The sequence below is a fragment of the Camelus dromedarius genome, chromosome 3 (genome assembly GCF_036321535.1).
Source record: "Camelus dromedarius isolate mCamDro1 chromosome 3, mCamDro1.pat, whole genome shotgun sequence".
NCBI classification, from domain to species: domain Eukaryota; kingdom Metazoa; phylum Chordata; class Mammalia; order Artiodactyla; family Camelidae; genus Camelus; species Camelus dromedarius.
Window position 1 is genome coordinate 28,579,096 of NC_087438.1, and position 20,256 is coordinate 28,599,351.

Below are 20,256 nucleotides of genomic sequence, written 5' to 3' on the forward strand. Positions count from 1 at the left end.
AGTTTAGAAAAAGAGTGTAAAATAGAGTGAACTATCAAATGGACTAGGAAAAGTAGTGTGATTACTATTTACAGGCCCACTTGAGGTTCACGGTCGTGAATTTAAAGTAAGACCCAATCACAGGGTACAGGAAAAGAATAGGTGAACTGAATTTAATGAGGGTTGTGATTTTGATGTGTGTGTGTGCGTGTGTGAGTGTGTGTGTGTGTGTGTGTGTGTATATATATATATATATATATATACATATATATATATATACATATATATATGTATGCAATTAGGGCCAAGTGATGGGGTGAAATGGGGAGAATTGGCGAGGGTAGTTTTGACTGTAGGGCTCCAAGAATTCTTATGCTGGAAGACTTGAGGATATTACCATATAACCCAGTAATCCTACTCTTAGGTATATTCTCAAAAGACTTGGAGACATATGTCCACATAAAAGCATGTATATGAATGTTTATAGCAGCATTATTTATAACAGCCAAAAAGTGAAACAGCTCAAATGTCCACCAGCTGATGAATGGATAAATAAAATGTGGTATAGAATATTAGAATATTATTCAGACATAGAATAGGAATAAAGTACTGATACAACATGGGTGAACCTTGAAGATATTATGCTAAGAAGTCAGACACAAAAAGCCACATATCGTATAATTCTATTTATATAAAATGTCTAGAAGAGGCAAATCCACAGAGACAGAAAGTAGATTAGTGGTTTCCAGGAGTTAGAAGGTTGTGTGTTAATGGTTACAGGATTTCTCCTGTGGATAATGAAACTATTCTGGAATTAGATAAGGGTGATGGCTTCACATTCATGTGAATATTTTTTTAAACCACTGAATTATACATTTTCATTATACATACATACAAATTATACAATTTCAATTATACATACCAAATGGTATGTGAATTATATCCCAACAAACAAACACACCAGACAGGAGACGGGGAGTAACAGATATGGAGGGCTTGGCTGTACACTGGCAGCAGGACTGAATGAAGGGGGGTATAATTGAGGAGTATGTTCTCAGGACTTGTTGACTAATTGGGTGTGGGAGGCAGTGAGAAGAAGGAAAAAGTCAAGAATGATTCAGAGGTGCCTTATCACCTTATATTGCATTGATTTCTGTATTTGCCCATCGCATTAGAATGTATGTTTCTCAGCCTACCCTGGCTAAAAACATAGGGTCTATTCTAAGCAGGGGAGAAGTAAGTGGCAGTTTTTAGACACACTTTAGGTAAAATACCAACAGTATGTCTGTTTTCATGGGTCTGTTTCATACAATTCAAGACTGTTGCTCAACTTCCCTTGTGAGCTAAGCGGTTATTTCCTGTGTTTGGACAGTGTTAAAAGTCTGCTTCCCGTTTTGAGGTTTCCCCACTTGAGTCTTGATGAGAGAACCCACTAACCTCTACTGACACTCTATTAAGTGCTAAATGTTCTTCAGAGTTCTTGCTGACTGTTTCACAAATGAGATGCCCTCATTTCACCCTGCACTGGGTTACATATTTTGAAGGATTTTTTTTTTTGATACTAGGAGCATTTAGTAACATAATTGGTTTCACTTTTTGCCTAATTGAAGTTATAATAATGCAACTGTCAACTGGAACCATCTCATCGATGTGAGTTATACAATCACTACCATGATGTTATTTGATACTATTTCAACCTAAAGAAAATGATCTCGGTACTTTGATAAGCCTGTATATTTTCATTTTAGACTGTGTAAACTTAGACCAGTAAAACAGCACTAGAACCCACAATGGCTATCCTCACAGACCTATCAGAATCTAGTGTCACATAGTTGGTAGTCTCCCTGGTCATTATTAACCAGGTTCCTTCTGACTGAGTGTCGGTAAGTTGATTTGATTGTCCTCAGGAAGTTTGGCATCCAAACTGTGTATCATTGGAGGAATATCTCTGGATAAGCTATTTTGCAAAAATTTCCTTTGGCTCACATTTGCTTATGCGTATGTTTTAAAAACTCACTTATTAGTCATAGATGGGGAGCGTGTGGAAGCCTATACGTGTTCAACATGCTGCAATTCGTAGTTTATATATCCTGAATTTCATCCACCCTATGAAGAAGGTTTCATTATCCTTTAAGTAAGAAAATTGAGGCTTAAGAGGATAACCCAGATAGCAAATGGTAAAACTTACTTTTGAGACAAGATTTGTCTGATGCTTTTTCTGGCAAGCCACATTTTCTCCCTCAAAGCAGGCCCATACCAGTAAGAAGCTGAAGAAAGAACAAGAAGAGAGTGAAAGTAATTTCTTTATGAGTATGGGTAACTTATTAAATGTATTTGTGTATTTAAATACACATGATCAGTACACTTCACTCATATGTGCACCTTGGAAACATGGTCATGTAAATATCAAGGAAATACATCGGCAGTGCACTAAAGCAGAAAGCTATGCATCACTAGATCTACTCTGCATCCAGACCATCCTTTTGGCTCTGGTGCCCATGAAGCATTTCTGTAAGATTCCTGTTTCTATGATGGCTACATGTGTCCCTACAATATATCCTGGTTCCTTCAAACAAATGAATGAACAAACAAGCAGACAGTTAAAGGACAGAGAATCTTTAGGATGCTTATTTTATGGCACTATGAATAAGAAAGTTATAATACCTAACAAAATAAAATTAAATAATTCTAAATTTCTTTTTTGAATAGGTAATACGTTCATTAAAACTATAAACTAGTATAAGGCACGGAGTCTTAGTCCTGTCTCTGTTTTTTTAAATTGAGTATAGTTAACTTACAAGGCTGTGTTAATATCTGGTGTACAGTACAGTGATTCATATACACACATATATATTCCTTTGCATATTCTTTTTCATTATAGGCCATTACAAGGTATTGAATATAGTTGCCTGTGCTGTACAGTAGGACCTTGTTGTTTATCTAGTCCCGTCTCTTTTTCAATGTAACCTATTTCCATCTTTTCAGCTAGTCTCCTTCTCATATGCATCCCACATCAGATAATATATTTTTTTTTAGTTTCTTGTGTATCCTTCCAGTTTCTTCATGCAAATACAAACAAGTATGAAAGTACATTCTTATTCTCCTTCCTCCTTTTAACCCCAAAGTTAACTCATTATTCTGTATCTTTCTTTTTCTCCTTAACAGTGTATCTTGTAGATCTTTCCATACCAATGCATAGAGAACTTTTGTTTTTTTTTATAGCTGCATAATATTTTATTTAACGTGTATACTATAGTTTACTTAACCAATTCACAACTGGTGAATATTTGGGTTGTTCCTAACCTTTTGCATGCTAGCTCACATGTAGTGGACTAAACTTACTATGTTCCAGGTGTATGGAACTTACTATGTTGCTTTACTTGGATTCATTTCATATAACAACCCTTTGTGTTAAATAATACTATTTCCACTTTTCAGATAAGGAAGCAAGAGAATCAAAGAGGCTAAGCAACTTGTTCAAGATTTGAACCCAGGCTGTCTGCCTTTAGAGTACATATTAGTACTAGTGAAATACAAATTAGTACCCTTTATTGCTTTCAGGAAAATTCCTACTTTTAAGGAGAAGTTTCTAGTAATGTGTTTATTTCCCATTGGTTTCTAAAATTTTATCACAAACATTTGACAAATTTGTACAATTCAGGATTTTACTCCTTTCTACCACTCATTCTTTATTTTTTCTTGACCTGTAGAACATGTAATGATGAATCTGACATCAAAATATAAAGACAGTTTAAGGAGGTAAAGTTTAAAATTATGGGGAAGATTGACATTTTCTGAAAGTGACTGATTTTAATTTTAGGGCTATAATATGCTAAAATCTTGGTCTGAGGGAAAAAAAATCCACTTTTTTTTTTTTTAACTTGGGCAGCACAAGTTTAAAGTGAAGATCAAATAAATGACCTTGCCTTTTGATATTCATCCTTTCTCTGCAAGATTTTACACAATGCAGTTATAGAACCACAGAAATCTTTGCATTTCTTTCTCAGAGCTGTTCGACTTAATTCAAATGTAAACCAAATGAAATGTATCTTGGACTTGCAGGCTCCTGCCATGTATTGCAGATAACTGAAAAACTCAGATGACAGAAACCCAGACAAATCTAGGCCCTCTCATAAGTTTTGCAAGCCCCTGTCACTATTGAAAACCATCACGACAAAACGTCTTCTCACTTCCTTATTGTCCTCTGGTCCTTGCCATCTGTAGCCATCAGAACCTCCAGGGCAAAGGCATGTCCAGTGCTGTAAAGGGCAAGGACATCTTGTCTAAACAGGAAGTGTGAAGCCCTGTACATGTTTCTTCATCTATTTAAAACTTTAACAACATTCTTATGAAGGACTGGATGCCAACAGAGAATACTCATCTAGTGACCTCATTTTAAGTTAATGCACAAATCACAGTATTTAATGCAGTATTACCAGCAGAGATGGACAGCAGTTTCTTAGGTGTAATGATAAAGCATTTAACAAAAATTATTTTGCTGGAATCTTCCTTTAGATAAGGCATTGCCTAGCAGCCATTTTTCATGCTCAAACTATTCACAGTGACGCTTTAATGGTAAAAGAGATACCACCTGGAGTGCTTATTAGCTTAACAAGCCCTTGACTGTTAGCCTAAGATGATTCAGTACTTCTCATTCCCTCTGGAGTAGCTCAACTTCAGAGCCTAATATTATTCTTCAACTCAAGGGACTGGAGCTGGCTTACCACTAGGGGGTGCTGTTGCCTCTTTACTCCAACCTTTGGCAGTTTCAATTCTGACCTCAGACTCAGCGATGGAAAGAAAAGGAGACTTTATCCATCCCCGGTGGGTTCATTCCTCCTATACCCTCAGAGTAAAATGGAATTTGTTGGAACAATTCAGAATAAAACAAAGCGGCTAGTAAATGAAATAGGCTTGTTAAAATGTTTTCCAGTGTCTCCCCGAGGTGGACCAGAACAGCTTCTTGACATCATCAGTGCCTAATAGTTTCATTACCGTCTGGGGATAGTAACCGTTTTTAAACTACTACCTCGGGAAGTGAGGACTAATGGGGAACAGGGGGCGTGTCTAGCAGGAAGAGAGAGGGCTGGGTCCTTGCAGACTCTTCCGCGGTCTGGCAGAAGTCTACTACTCCCACCTCTACTGATTCAGAACTGGTTCAGACGCCATTGGCCTGTCATATGTACCAGTTTGAGGGGTTGTTAGAAATACAGATTCTATGGTCATATGAATTCGGTAAATTCTAGTCTGAAAAAGTTTTTAAAAGTTTTACTTGGTGTAGAACTTTCAGAACATTGAATTCGCACTGCACTGTGTACTATATTTGTGAGTCTAAGGCTGGGCATTTGCTAGAGGTAGACACTCTGACAGGGGTTCTCATTGGAGGGTGGTGATTTTGCCTCTGGGGCACGTCTGGCAGCGTCTGGAGACATTTTTGATTGTCATGCAAGTAGAGGCCAGGGATGCTGTTGAACATCTTCCAACTCACAGGACAGCTCCCCATCCCCCGCCACCCCAACAAAGAATAATTAAGTTCAAAAGGTCAGCAATTGAGAGGTTGAGGAACTCTGCTCTATAATATACACAGCTTGTTACACTCATTGAACCCACAAATTAATTATTTTTCCTTGAAGTGTCTTGTAGCAAGAGTGGAAAATGTGTGGGAACTCTGCCTTCAGTTTATCCACAATGTTTTCATTATGTTTTAATTGCCGAATGGTGTGGTCTTCCCTTAATACTCCTTCTCTTTGACCTCCATATGGCACTTGTCTTTGTTGGCTGGCCTTTCCTTGAAATTCCCCTCAGTTGGCTTGACACTGAATTGTTTTGGTTTTCTTTCTCCATCTGTGACCTCTCTGTCTCCTTTTTTGTCTTCTCTCCCTCTTCCTGCTCCAGAATAGGGGCACTTCTTGTGGTTTTATACTTCATTGTGATTAGTTTCCCATGGCTTTAGATATGTACCCTCATGCCAAGATGTTTCTTCCCAAAGAGAGCTACATTTCCAGCTGTGTATTGGATAGTTTCTGCAAAATAAAAATGTCCCTTTTCTAAAACTATCTCTTTATCTTAAACTTCCTACTTCTCTCCTTTATTAATTTGTTCTTAAATTCTTCCAATTTTCTCAATCAGATGTGAAGCCATGTTTAATCATGAAGACTTGGGAAGTCTCTGGTCCTTTCTCTTTCTTCTCAGATGAGACCGTGATTGCCCCTTGTCTGACTATGGAAATAAATTCCAAATCACACACTTCCTGCTTCCCCTTCTTGTACTTTCCATGTAGCCTGCATGCTACCACTGTTCCAACCATCCTAAAGTATCACTTTGATTCTTTCCTAAAAACTTCCAGTGAGTGAGTTCCCATTGCCCTTTGAATAAAATCCACACCACGTACATTGCCAGGGAAATTTCCCGCAGTGTGGCTCCCACCTGTACTTGAAACCTTTGTCCAAATGGCTCCTCCATTGAAATTTCAGAAAGAAAAAATACTGTTCATATGAGAGCAAAGCTGTGGAGAGGGGCTTGTGCAAAGCACTTGGGGAAAGGAAGTTTTTATAAATGTTCTAGATTTAATTTCTGGCATATAGTCTCTGGTAGATGAACAATTTAAGGTCTAAACTACTGCACGTGACATCCTTTGGGCTAAGGATACTCTATAAATGGGCTAATATGATCCTTAGAACATGTAAAGAATGAAAATAAAAAGACTATTGCTCAAGGTTTCTATCTGTCAAAGCCCCTAGCCTATATTTTACGTCTTCAGTAAGTATTTGTTGAATTTAGAATGAACAAATTAATAAATGCATGCATGAATGAATGGAAAAGTACTGTAGTGGGGGCTGTTGGTGTCCTGCCTATAGCCTGCACACACCTTCCAATACTGAAAATACCTGCAATTCTCTACTTGAAATCTTTTTTCTGTGGTTTTTTGTTTTGTTTTTTTTTTCCCTCACTGGCCACAAGTGTGTGCTCAACCTACCCTCAGTTCAGGCTGGAAGTGTCAGAGAGTTGATGAGTACAGAAGCGACCCTCAACCAACGATAAACAGGGTGTTGGTAAATATATCCCCAGTTTCCTTACCTCTTAGCTAGAGTGACTCTGAGGTGTGCTACCCAGTGTCTCCCAGATTTCCTCACTGGAGCTGCACTCTAATTTCCTCAGTATCTGGCATGCTAAAGTACCTTTTATTGGCTTCCTTTCCTTTCCAGACTCACTTTGCCATCCCTCAGCAAGATCACATCTCAAAACAAAACAAAACCCTCCCAAACACAACAAGAACCCCAAACCTGAAAAACAAAAAAACTGCTTGCAATTGAATTCTTGTTTCAGAATCTGCTTCTGGTGAACCCCAAAATAAGACAGCCACTGACTGTGGAATTGTACATTAAGAAGAGTCCATGACATCCGGAATTCATGCAGTTGGACTTGAATTAAAAAATTACCTTTTAGGCATCAGACATCATCTTCTCTGTGGCAAAATTTTTCCCACAGAAATCACTATGGTTTGAACAAAAGATGTGGATGCTTTGTCTCTGGAAGACCACCATTAAATTAAGAAGATAGGGTGGGGGTTTTTCTCTATTATTCAAAAAATTTTTTGGATATAGAAAGAAAAAAAATTATTAAAATTGAAGAATAGTCACTAATGGAATGTTTAGTTATAAGATTAGTTATAAGATTACTCTCAACTCAAATTTCTTTTCCCAATTCACACTTCTGTTACTCCTACCTGTAGTGCCCTAGCAGCAAGAATCCTAATATTAAGGTGAACCATGCATATGAAACTGTAGCTCAACTTTAATAGATAATCTGAAATCTTGCAAAAATGCAGCCTTTCACGAAATCTCTAAAGTGATGTTGGAGAACTGCTAGAATCAATGCAAAGCCATGGAAAATGAGAGTCTGACAGAATAAGACAAGGCAATCAAAGAAGAGAAAATGGACGTGGGTGATGACTGTGACAAGAACTTTCCAACAGAGTGATCTGAACATCACAGCATCAAGGGAAGTTCTTGGGGAAATCAGTGATGCCTTGAAATATGTTTGCAAAACATGATGCTCTTTTTGATCATTCTGCAAAAGTCAAGCATGAAGGACTCTATAGTATATTGTGTTAGGAGACGTATGTATATTTGGGGGATTCCACTCCAGAATGCTCCATTTACATTTTGAGGGACAGAACTGCATTTATAATTTTTCTTCCACAAAGTGTTTAATCTCAAAATCTGTTGTACAGCACCCTTTTAGATAATCATAAAAACATCTGCTTAGTGTAACAGACTGAAACAGGAAAAGGCTTATCCCTTGCCTTACGCAGAATCTCCTTTGGTGGAAAATCACTTAAACATTGAACTGAGAACACTGGCTGCCTTTCTTTATTTACAGATGTTTTCTCAGAACTACACTTCCAAACAGTCCCAGTTGGCTTTAGCTAAGACCTCTGTAAATTGATAGGATGCATCTGGCTTCAGGACACAGACTGAGGACGGGCAGGCTCTCTGTCCCGGAGGATAGGGTTGGGGTAGGAGTAGGTCTCGGAACCACTTGCTCTATATATGAGTGCCAAGTTAATCCCTAGCAGAGAGAGGCAGACAGGCAGCCGACTGCTGGGCTCTTCCTCCTGTTGAAAATTCACTGGGCACTGAAGGAGGACATTTTCCTCCTCTCTTCCCCCCGAATGTTTTCCTAAACATGAAGGTAAGATCGTCATTTCGTTACTTCTGTGAACAAAGCTATCTTAAAAGGGAATAGGGCTTAACTGAAATAGCTCAAAAAAAAAAAAAAAAAAAAAAAAAAAAAGACATGGGAAGATAGGAAAGAGAAAGATTTGAGGGTGACTTTTTAAAAATCTTAATTAAATATATTTATTTAGCAGTTCAGCCAAAGTGAGTTTCCTTTTTTTTTTTTCATCTTGCAGTTAATTTATTAGTTTAGAGGTCTGGGAATCAGAGACTGAAGACAATGTTTGTGAAAATCCCAAGAAAGCTGCTAAGAAATACTCCAAACTGTTGTTATTTCTGTGGTATTTCTTAGGGAAGAATTCCAGTGTATTCATGTTTGTTTGTTGATTTGGAATCATGCAGTGATCCCCCATGATCTGACTTATCTAAGAGGTTTATAGAAAAGTGTATTTGGAGAGTTGGAATTTTAGAATTTGGAATCTGGATGAGAAGATCAGGATTGTGAGAGTGGAAGATACAGATAGATGGAATTAAACTAACGTTTTACCGAAAACACATATTGGCCAAATGTTAAAAAAAAATACAGGACTGAAGAGAGGGGGTTGTCAACCTAAGGCGTGATTCACATGGGGCTGGGGTGAGGTCAGGCACCGTGATGTCTCAGGGGAGGGTCCTCTCTGCCTCCTCGCCACACCCAGAGCTGATCTGATGGTATCCACTGTCTTCTACCAGTTATACTGTGGTGGTGGTTGTGCCTTTAAAACAAAAGCCCTAACACTGTGAGGGTCAAAGAACTGGCATTCAAACATCCTACACACCCTGATTTACCATCACCAGTTTCCAGCTACATCCGTCAAGCAAGATCCTTTTTAGCTCTTGCTCCCCTCACTCCTGCTGAAGTTGAAGATAGAGAGGCTTCTTGTGGAGATGGGGAAGAAAACCAGGAGAACGAGGAAGAAGAATTTTGAAGTGGACTCCTTCCTGCAGGAACTGGGCATGGGAGAGAAATTTAAAACTAGATGATAAATTTAAATCAGACGATTAGATGGTTCCAGAATTTTTATTTTCTGAAAATGTGACTACTTATTAATGCCTGGGAATGACTAATAAAGCTATGAGATAGGCCTGCCCAAGGGCAGGAAAAATGAGTTGACGTAGCACAAGTAAAGACGTACTGCTGAAAAAAAAAACCCTGTGTAGTTTAGGATTAAACAAACAAACAAACAAACACTTTAAAAGGTGTTGGTTTACACTATGTGCTTCACACGTTTGTCGAAAAGTCAGAAAAATATTCATAGCCTTTCCCACCATTGTTTACTCATTTCTGGGATACCCACAGCTGTTGGTACCTCTCTGTCCTTTTGATTATGCTGATCAGATTATAGGCTGAAAGATTTGTAGACGTATGAAAGACAGAGGTAGGCAGCTAGGATTTTACAACTGAAAGGGAGATATCTAAGAAGAAGATAGGTAATCTAGGAAGGTGAGTAGAAGGGTCTGCAAAAATGTTGGAAACATTCCATAGTTACACTGAGAGAAGAGAGGCATGGGGAGGTCAGAGGAGAAATAATATTGGCCTACTAAAATGTGGGGTGATATGATTTAAGGACTTTTGTTCTGGGTTATGAATTGAATGCATTTGATAGTTTGTCCATGACTTCGCTTCTCCCCTACTCGTCTTTCCAGAAATGAACAGTGGGAAGTCAGCTCGAGAGAACTGTATTAAACTTTTATTTAAAATGGAAATGTAAAAGACAAGCAGAATCATAGAGGCTTCTCTGTGATTCTTCTACTCTTAATAGTCTCAGTTCACAAATCTTGGCTTGCACAAAATGTATTCACTTTTAACTCACTGAAGCAATGCAAATGAAGATACCGATTTATTGTTGTTTTTTTTTTTCCCTCCTAGGCAATAAGTTTATTCTTCTTGGTGGGATTTATAGGAGAGTTCCAAGTTTTTTCAAGGTGAGAATTTTTTGGATTGGGTGTGGAAATCATTAAAAATTATTTCTGTTAATTTTAGGAAATTCTTAAAATGGTCTGATTTTTACATTACAGCCTGAGCATGTTTATCCCTTCAAAACTTTTTTCTTTCCATGTTTTTAGAAAAGGCAATGATAGCGAAAGGAAGTTTTATTTTACTTTTTAGTTTTTTTTTTGATAGAGGTACTGGGCATTGAACCCAGGGCCTCATGCATGCTAAGCATGCACTCTAATTCTTGGACTAGACCACCCTTCACCCGCTCTGGCTTTTTTACTTTATTTTATTCCTGTAAGGAAGAAACCTGAAGACTAAAAACACCTCAAGGTTTTCTGCTTGTCCCAGTACCACAGTTTTACCTGCAGTTCAGAGATCACAGCTGATTTATATATCCTAGAATTTGGTCTTTAAATGTAATTCTTGCAAAACAGTCTTAGGATTTTGAAAGTTGAGAGTTTTTTTTTAAGGAAATAGCTTTATCGGCTCTTGGGACCTGGAAGAAACCAGCATCATTTACCCACAGCCTTGTTGTGCTTTCACTGTCAGTTTAATGAGACAGGACCAGGTCGGTTCACCTTATCGAATTGTCAGGACATGTATCAGGAGCTGTGCTAGTGACGGGGGACACAGAGGAGCAAGACGGTACTGAGAATCACGGGACTGATTCAGATCTTGAAACAGCTGATTCAATATAAGTATGATCAAGGCTCTGAGAGGGGACTGCACAGGCTGCTGGGGGTGCCCAGAGAAGGTGAGGCCAAGCTAGCTTCCCATCCTAAGCCTCCACCTGTCCCTGGGACACAAAATAGACAAATAACATTAAATTCAGATTGTTTAAGGGTCAAAGACACTAAAGCATTTGGATTATTGATGCCATATCAAGACTACAAATTAGCAAGATTGGTCCCATCAAAGCACCTGAGGCACAAATGGGACTCCTTATCTGCAGGGCTAACTGACAATGCTGAACGTAATCAGCATTCAGTTTGCCTTGAGATGCCTCCCAGGTTAGGAATGTACTTGAAATCCAGAAATTGGGAGTCCTGTTTCCTTTACCCCTTGTAAAATGTGGTTTTAGGTAAGGCTTCCTTAAACTCTTAGGACTAAGCAATGTGCCCTCTTCGACACAGCCAGAATTAAGCACGGTGTGAGTCAACTCGCCATTTTCCACATGTATTTTATTTGAGTGAACTTGTTTGAGCTCAACTTGCCCCTACTTATGTATGTGCTTGAGAAGTGGCCTACATCAACAGGGGGATCAGGTACAAGTAAATTTCTGTCCATTTAACCTTTGCCAGATTTGACTTGCCTACTTCTCATGCAGTCTTCTTAAAGCTTCTTGTCTCTCAGTTAAATTTCTGTGTAACTCTTCAATTCATCATCCAGAATCCCTTCAAAAGCCAGAATGCCCTCCTCCTCTATGTTTTCACTTATCCTCCAAACTCTGAACACTCTCTTATCTGTACTTCCATAATATATCATACTATACACATTTCTGTTAGGAAATATATCCAATTAGGTATATTGTATAATGGCTAGTGATTGTACACTGTGTTATGATTATTTGTTCACACATCTGTGTCTTCATCCTCCCTTCCATCAGTGGTCAACGACCTGTCTCTTTTGTGTCTACAACTCTACTGTCTAAATAGTGTGTGGTACATTCTAGATATTTAACAAATCTCCGAAAAAGTGAGCCCTTCCCACATATATTTTTATATATTTTTGGGATATTTTGAGTGCCTCTTAGGAAAAAAAAGATGAAGCAATTTTTTGACTCTTTTTGACTATTCTTTGTCTTCTTTCTTACCTTTCTATCGGTTTTATGATGGGTAATTTGACACTCTGACAGCGCCTCCTCTCCAGTCAATTGCCAGTGGAATTCCTATGCCCCTTGGTCAGAATGCAATGGTTGTATCAAGACTCAGGTAGGACTGTATGAAAACTTTGTATTTATTATCCATGTGCAGAAATAGCTTAGGTATGGACAACATGGCATTAACTTTTGAATGTTATTTTTTATGTTTCTTGAAAATGTAATTAGTAATTTTGAAGGGAAAAAGTATAACACTTAATAATTAATATTATAATAAAATAATTTATGCATTCTCATTTTTCTTGCAGGATTTTTCTAAATCTTACATTTGAACCTAGAAATATGCATAGGAGAAAAGTTAAAAGCAACTCACTCTTTAACTATTAGAGAAATAAGAATAGCACGAAGTGAAGTTAGTAGATAATTCAAAATCTGTTTCATAGTTACTGGATTCAACTTTTCTTTTCGTTTGAAACAAACACTAACAAGTAGTGAAATAGTTGCTCTGTTTTACCCAGCAGATAGTGAATGACCATGGAAAGTCAAACCTTTTTCAATGCTTTAAAGTTTAATGCAAAAGTATTATAAATAAAATACCAGACTTGACTTGGAGATTATAGAGTGCTTCTAAAAATGTCTTTTTTTCCTCATTATAAATTATTCATTGGAGATAACATAGAAGAGTATAAATAAAGAAAACACTACTTAATGATTCCACCATTTAGAAGAAACCAATGTATCAGCACTTTAATATATATTCTTTCAGTTTATTTTCTCTCTGTGTACTTATGATTTTTAAAAATAGGATTATTTGATTATAGTTTTGTATTCTACTATTTTAACCTAACATTATACTATCAGCATGAATTTTAACAACTGTATTATTTTCCATTATATGAATATACCAATCTTATTTATTCTCTTTCCTATTGTTTGAGATTTGGGTTATTTACATTTTTTGTTATTATGAATAAAACTGTAATGAACATTTTGTACATAGATATCTATCTTTTTTTTCTGATAATTATCTTAGGATAAATTCCAAAAATATAATGTTTGTTTCAAAGGTTCTAAATGTTTGATTGATTAAATTTTTTTTATTGAGATACAGTTGACATATAACATTACATTGGTTTCAGGTGTACAACATGACTTGATATTTGTAAAGTATTTTAAAGGTGGTTCAGTTTAGATAAAACTGTATATTTAAAATCATTTTAATTTTTAAAATAACAGAACCATATTACAGGAGATAACTGCTATTTTGAAGCATCATCATTATCATCATTTCATTGAATATCTATTTAGTACCTACCTGAGGGGTATCTACAGAACAAGTTACACAAGTGTAGAATTTGGCTTCTGGCAAATATAATCAGTGACAACTCTGATTACAGGCAAACAGGTACATGAAAAACAAGACAAAGGTCAAACAAACATCAAACTCAGAAAACATTTTTATAATTTAAAAACAAGTTAAATAAGAACACTAAATAGAAGTAGATAGAAGATATTTTTCACATGAGTAATTTTTTTTGAGTGAGGGTCATCATGCCTAGATTATAAAAACAAAATTTTCATCCAGAAAGAGACAAGTGAAAATGAAAAGGGGGTCATAAGATCAGAACTTGACAGGCGAGAGTGAGACTATTGAGAGTAGACAGTCATCAAGGTCATCCTGGAACCTATGGAGAGGGAAAATGTTACTAATGCAGCACCACAGTCTGTGCTTTGGAACTTCAGAAAAGCACACATTACTGAGCCATATGCAAGAGGTGTCTTCATTAATTAAATGCAGAAACCAAAACTTACTAAGAAACTGTACTGAGTTCCATCCCCACTCATATCCCTCCATGACCCTTCTGCTTAGATGCAGTGAAAAGTGCCAGCGCCAGGTCCAGGCCGATGTAAACCTCCTCTGGGTTTAGATTACATATCTGTGACCCTTGTCCCAGTTAGGCTGAACGAATACATTCAACATTGATTTGTATATTTAGTCTTCCCTGTTGGTCTTTGCTCAAGTTTTACAATCTCTGGAATCTCAGGTTTTGTCCAGCTTTATTAACGGGTAAGATGTGAGTATAGGAAGAGGCTTAAAACATGCACCTTTGCTTGAGTTTGAGGAGGAAAAGGATTTTGTAGATCTTTCTTTTGCTTTAAACATTAGATACATGTCTTTATATTGTGTAAAATAATTTTAGGATGAATTAATTTTTTCATTTGGCTTAGAGATTTCCTCAGTTTTTTTCATACACACGCCTCTCCATTGCCCAAGGATATGCCTTTGACATACTTCCCATTTCAGAGGTCAATGATTTTGATTGTCGAGTAAAGTTTCATTGTAGTTATAGCTTCATCTGTGGACTACTTAGGCTTCTGTTTTGTAAATTAGGCTTCCATGTTAGTACATATCTCTCTCTAAATTCTTTTCCTTTTTGCCTTGCCTTCTCTTCCTGAAGAAAGCTTAAGGTTCAGCTCAAATCAATTACCACCACTTTTTTAAAGATTTCCTTAATGCCACATCATCTCAGCTCCCCTTCCCGATACCCTGACTCTCCCTCCAAAAAAAAAATTCACTTCACCTTTTCTAATTAGCTCTTGGTACCTTGCTTTGGCAAAAACAGTAATCATTCTGTACTGTGATCTATTTGCTTATAGATCTATCCAGCATATTCTCTTAAAGATTCACTATTTTTTTTTTCACTCAACCCTGAGAGTAAATATATAGTTGGCAATGCTCTATAAATAATAATCTAAGTGTCACCAGACTCAAAGACAAGGGGGTCTCTATGTTCACTGATTTGGGAGGTTTTACTTCTGTAGGATACCAGAACCGTTTCATGAACATTATTTCTCCAATTGTGTTACTTTCTCTCAGATTTTATTTCTCAGGTAAAGGAAATTGGAGATATTGAAAAGTACTATCTGTTTTGTGTTTAGACTCGCAGACGGTCAATTGCTGTTTATGGGCAGTATGGCGGCCAACCTTGTGTAGGAAGTGCTTTTGAAACACAATCATGTGAACCTACAAGAGGATGTCCAATAGAAGAAGGATGTGGAGAGCGTTTCAGGTGTTCTTCAGGTATTTGTTTTCCATAGGCTTGGCATGCACAGTGTAAATTCAAATACTATTTGTTTAACTTGCACAGTATATATTTGTTGAATTATACTGAATTCACCTATAAATTAATTTCTCCCCAAATCAGTAGGATTTAAAAATTTTTTTTGTTTTGCTTTTTTTTTTTGCAGAGGTAATTAGATTTGTTTATCTATCTATCTATCTATCTATCTATCTATCTATCTATCTATCTATCTATCCATCTATCTATTCTAATGGAGGTACTGGAGATTGAACCCAGGACCTTATGCATGCTAAGCATGTGCTCTACTACTGAGCTATACCCTTCCCCCAATAGGATTTTTATTGGCATTTAATTGCACACTCAACTATTATTCTTTCAAATGCATCAGTGGCATCTGGTAATAAAAGTGGGGGATAAACTTTGCCTCTTTGAAAAGAAATATGGCTATTGACAGACCCAAATGGTTCTTGACATTGCATTTTTGGTGAAAATGGAGAGTGAGCCTGGAATGTACACTGAGATTGGGCAAAAAGAATATTACTGCCCAAATTATTTTTATGTTTACAAGAAAAGCAATTTTAATTAGCTAATCAATGAGCAATATAGATCATCCCTATGCGTGGTGACTGAAACGTAATTTTTGGATTGAGAGTTATTTGACCTATGGTCTATGTTGCATTTGTGCAGACAAATTAATTCAACAACAGTTAAATTAATTTAATAACAGTTCTTATTATGTTCCAGGTATAGTGATGAGAGTTGTGAATGTAGAATGACACACATAGGCTCTTTGCTCAAAACTCTCAAAGTTTTATGGGCAGAACAGTACATAAATAATTCTTGTGTTAAATGTGCTTCTCAACAATACCTGTCAAATTCCTATTTTACTTTCAGAACCGAAATCAGATGATGCCTCCTCCGGGAGGACTTCTCTAAGCCCCCAACTGATAGAGCTATTTAACAAGTCACTTTCCGTGTTCTCTGTGTGCATTGTATTTGTAATCTGAATTTGTTTCCCTGGATTTCTCTTGGTAGATTGTGAACTCCTTAAAGATGTCAATTATATTTCTTTTATTTTTGCATCTAGTGTCTGGTACATAGTAGACTCTCAACAAATAGTTGCTGCATTGGGTCAAGTCCCAGCATAATGGGATGCTATCAGGGTAACTCTGTGCAGTCCATACTAGAATGACATAGAGGAGGGACATACATCGCAGCCTGAGGGGCAAGGATGGTTTCAGAAAGGAGATAATATATAATTTGATTCTTGAGGGGCAAATAGGTAATAGGTAGAGAAAACCTTTCTAGGCTGAGAGAACTGTAGGTGCAAGGTCGGTGGAGATGACAAAAAGCCTGGCCTTTGATTTATGTAAGTTATCCAGCATGACCAGGCATAGGAGGCTGGTAAGGGAATGGCTGGAGACGATGCTGGGGAGGTAGGCAGGGGCTAGGTCATCTGGTACCTAGTGCTTCCTCTAGTGCTTCTTCTAGTGCTGCTGGTACCCTGGGCTTGTAAGTATCACAGTTATGTTGCTGAATTGTAATTACCTATCTTCTTAGTCTGTCCTATTAGATTGTAAAGTGTATGCAAAGCCTGAGGAGCACACTTTTAATTTATATTCACATCCCAACACCCAAAAGAGTGTCCTGCACAGACTAGGTGCTAAAGAAATGTTGAATTTTAACCTTTTGATCTAGTTCCCACGCTCTCAACGTGCACGTGTCTAAATTACCAAGAAAGGCATCTTGGTCAGTGATTACAGAAAACAAATGGAAAGTTGAAGGGCAGGAGGGGGTCAATCTGTCTTCCCAGTGGTTGGCATTATATGATTTTGGAGAATGCAGACAAAGAATTCAGAATTCAGACGCTTGATGATTATGGGTGAGAGCCTGGAAGTTGAATTTAGGTTGTCTTTTCAATTTTGTGTCCAGCCAAAGTCAGAATCAATTCTGCATGTTGCAAAATGAGGACCAAAATAATCAACAGATCTTTCCCTGGACACTGAGGTTGTATCTCAAATTCACAGTAGAATATCAGTGCAGTGTTGGGGGTCGGGGCAAAACCTTTTGATCCCAGGTAGCATTTCCTTTCTTTACCCTTTTATTTTTGTGTGGTGGCTTTTCTTGGGTTCAGGTCAGTGCATTAGCAAATCTTTGGTCTGCAATGGGGATTCTGACTGTGAAGAAGACAGTGCTGATGAAGACAGATGCGAGGACTCAGAAAACAGACCTTCCTGTGACCTCTATCAACCTCCTCCCAACATAGAACTTACTGGAAATGGGTAAGGTGCTGGGCAGCTTCCTGTACACATCGATGGGCTGTAGTTTTTCATTTCGTTTTGTTTTATTTTGTGGTCTGATAAGTCTAAGGACAAATCACCTAATAGCCAAAGCTTTGGCTCAGAGCTCTTTGCCACATCCTGAAACAATTATTTTATTTATATCTATGGGCCTGTAAATATATGTGGTAAAATGTGGAGGGGCCAATTGTCCCTGGACTGTCTTGATTTTAGCACTGAAACTCCTGCATTCAGGGAAACCAATCAGAGCTGGGAAAATCTGGATAGTCAGTCACTCTATGGGAGATGGAGATGGAGATGGGAGAAGTGGGTTAATGATGTGAGACTACTCAAGAAAATGAGGAGACCAGAGAATGAGAGCAGGAGAAGAGAGAACGTGGTGTGTTGGATACTTAGGCTGAAAAGTAATGGCCTAAATGAGCTGGGACCTTCCATTTCTGAGTGAAGTCGGGACAATCCTGTGTTTGCCTTTTCAAAAAGAATTCTGAAAAACTTTTAAGGGTCAGACCCAAGGTAAAAATTTTCAAGATTTTAAAATAACCTATTTTAGAGTGATAGTTGGATGTGATCTTTCTATACTATTATACAATTCATTAACAGAAAAGTGGTGAAATTACTCTAAAGAGTATGCTAAGAGGCCAATTAGTTGAAATTCATGGTAGAGAGCCCTCTCTCCTTGAGTAATCTTAATTGTATTGGTTTTATGTATAGATTCAATTCAAAACCAGCTGTTGCCATAGATACAAAAAGGCTGCGTGTTTCCCAAATATGTTCTCAGGCTGAAAGGATGTTGGGTTTTCCCAGCTACTAGTTTTAGCTGTTATACCAAGCAGGGGGGTCGGGCAACATATGATGTGCTTTAGGAGGCTGTTTTTATTCAAGATCTCACAGAGAGTGGTGCTTAACCTTAATATATTTCAAGAATATCTAGAGTTCTCTAATGATGCCTGTTTTAGCAAGGCTATTTCTGGTTTTTAACAGCCTTTTCTTCTTTCTTTCTTTTTTTTTTTTTTAAACAGTTATAATGCACTCACGGGCCAGTTTAGGAGCAGAGTCCTCAACACTAAAAGTTTTGGTGGTCAGTGCAGAAAGGTATTTAGTGGGGATGGGAGACATTTCTACAGACTGAGTGGAAATATCCTCTCCTATTCATTCCAGGTACTTAATTATAATCATTTAATTTATTTCTAATCTGTGAATTGTTATTAGAGATCATTATTTATATGATACTGATTTTTTAGTATTTGTTGAGAATTTACTTATGGCCTCATACATGGTCAATTCTTAGAAATATGTTATATGGGTCATGGGTTTTAAAAGAATACATATTCTTTTCTAAAAGTATTTATTTATTAAAATTTTTATTTTTATACAATTTTTAAAGGTTACTTTCCATTTATAGGTATTACAGAATATTGGCTGTATGCCCCATGTTATATAATATATCCTTGAGCCTATCTGACACCCAGTAGTATCGCTCCACTCCTCTGTATTGCTCCCCCATCACACAACTCTCCCCACTGGTAACCACTAGTTTGTTCTCTATATCTGTGAGTCTACTTCTTTTATTGTTATATTCACTAGTTTGTTAAGTACACATATTCTTTAACTCTGAGGTTCAGGGCAATGATGCTTTTAATTTGTGTCATTCAAGCTGAAATGTCCTTTTGTCTCACTTTCAACTCCATGCTCCATGTGGGACCAGAACCTGATGGTGTCTGTCCCTGTATGGGACTTGAAACCCAAGGCCCTGGTCATGACTAGTGATAAGCTCCAAATCACTGCCCTAGTGTCACTTCACTTAAAAATGGTTTTATTTTTAAATTATGAAATAGTTCATAGGTACAAAAGAGTGTGAATAACCTATAGTTGCAGTTTGGAGGAATCTAATGAAACAAACAGGAATCATGTATGCCTATCACCTACCTTAAGAAACAGAATATTACCGGTGACTTAAAGGCTCCCAGCTACCCCGCTCTGATCGCATCCTCTCCACCTGTGCTGCCTGTGCAACCACTGTCTTATATTTTGTATTAGTCATTTCCTTGTTTTTCTGTGTATGTTTATCCCATACCTCTCTGTCCCTAAGAAAAATCTGTGATTTAGTTTTACCTGTTCTTTGCCACTTACATAAATAAATCATATACTTAAATCATATACTTAAATAAATAAATCAGTGACTTGTTCCTTCACTCAAGATTAGCACTTTGAAATTTATTCACGCCAATGTAGATGGCATTTTTTGTGATGTTCCCAATTTTTTCTTATGAAAATGCCTCGAACTTTCTTGTGCATGAGTTCCATGCTAATCAGCTAGAGTTTCTCTAAGGCACACACCTGGAACTCGAATTGCTGCTTTGTAGGTTATGTGTAGGGTACACTTTACTAGGTGAAGTTTCCACGAGGGGTAGATCATCAA

General features: G+C 37.4%; 1 protein-coding gene across 1 annotated transcript in view; it reads left to right on the top strand.

The window, feature by feature from the left end:
- The first annotated feature begins 8,438 nt into the window (after positions 1-8,438).
- The window catches only part of C7 (complement C7), a 47,620-nt gene continuing 35,802 nt past the window's right edge, over positions 8,439-20,256 (top strand). Inside the window, exons 1-6 of the mRNA XM_011000751.3 lie at positions 8,439-8,673; positions 10,567-10,622; positions 12,491-12,566; positions 15,395-15,536; positions 17,672-17,819; positions 18,857-18,995. Coding sequence (XP_010999053.3) covers positions 8,668-8,673; positions 10,567-10,622; positions 12,491-12,566; positions 15,395-15,536; positions 17,672-17,819; positions 18,857-18,995 — 567 coding nt within the window. The 5' untranslated portion in view covers positions 8,439-8,667. The remainder of the gene's footprint in view (positions 8,674-10,566; positions 10,623-12,490; positions 12,567-15,394; positions 15,537-17,671; positions 17,820-18,856; positions 18,996-20,256) is intronic.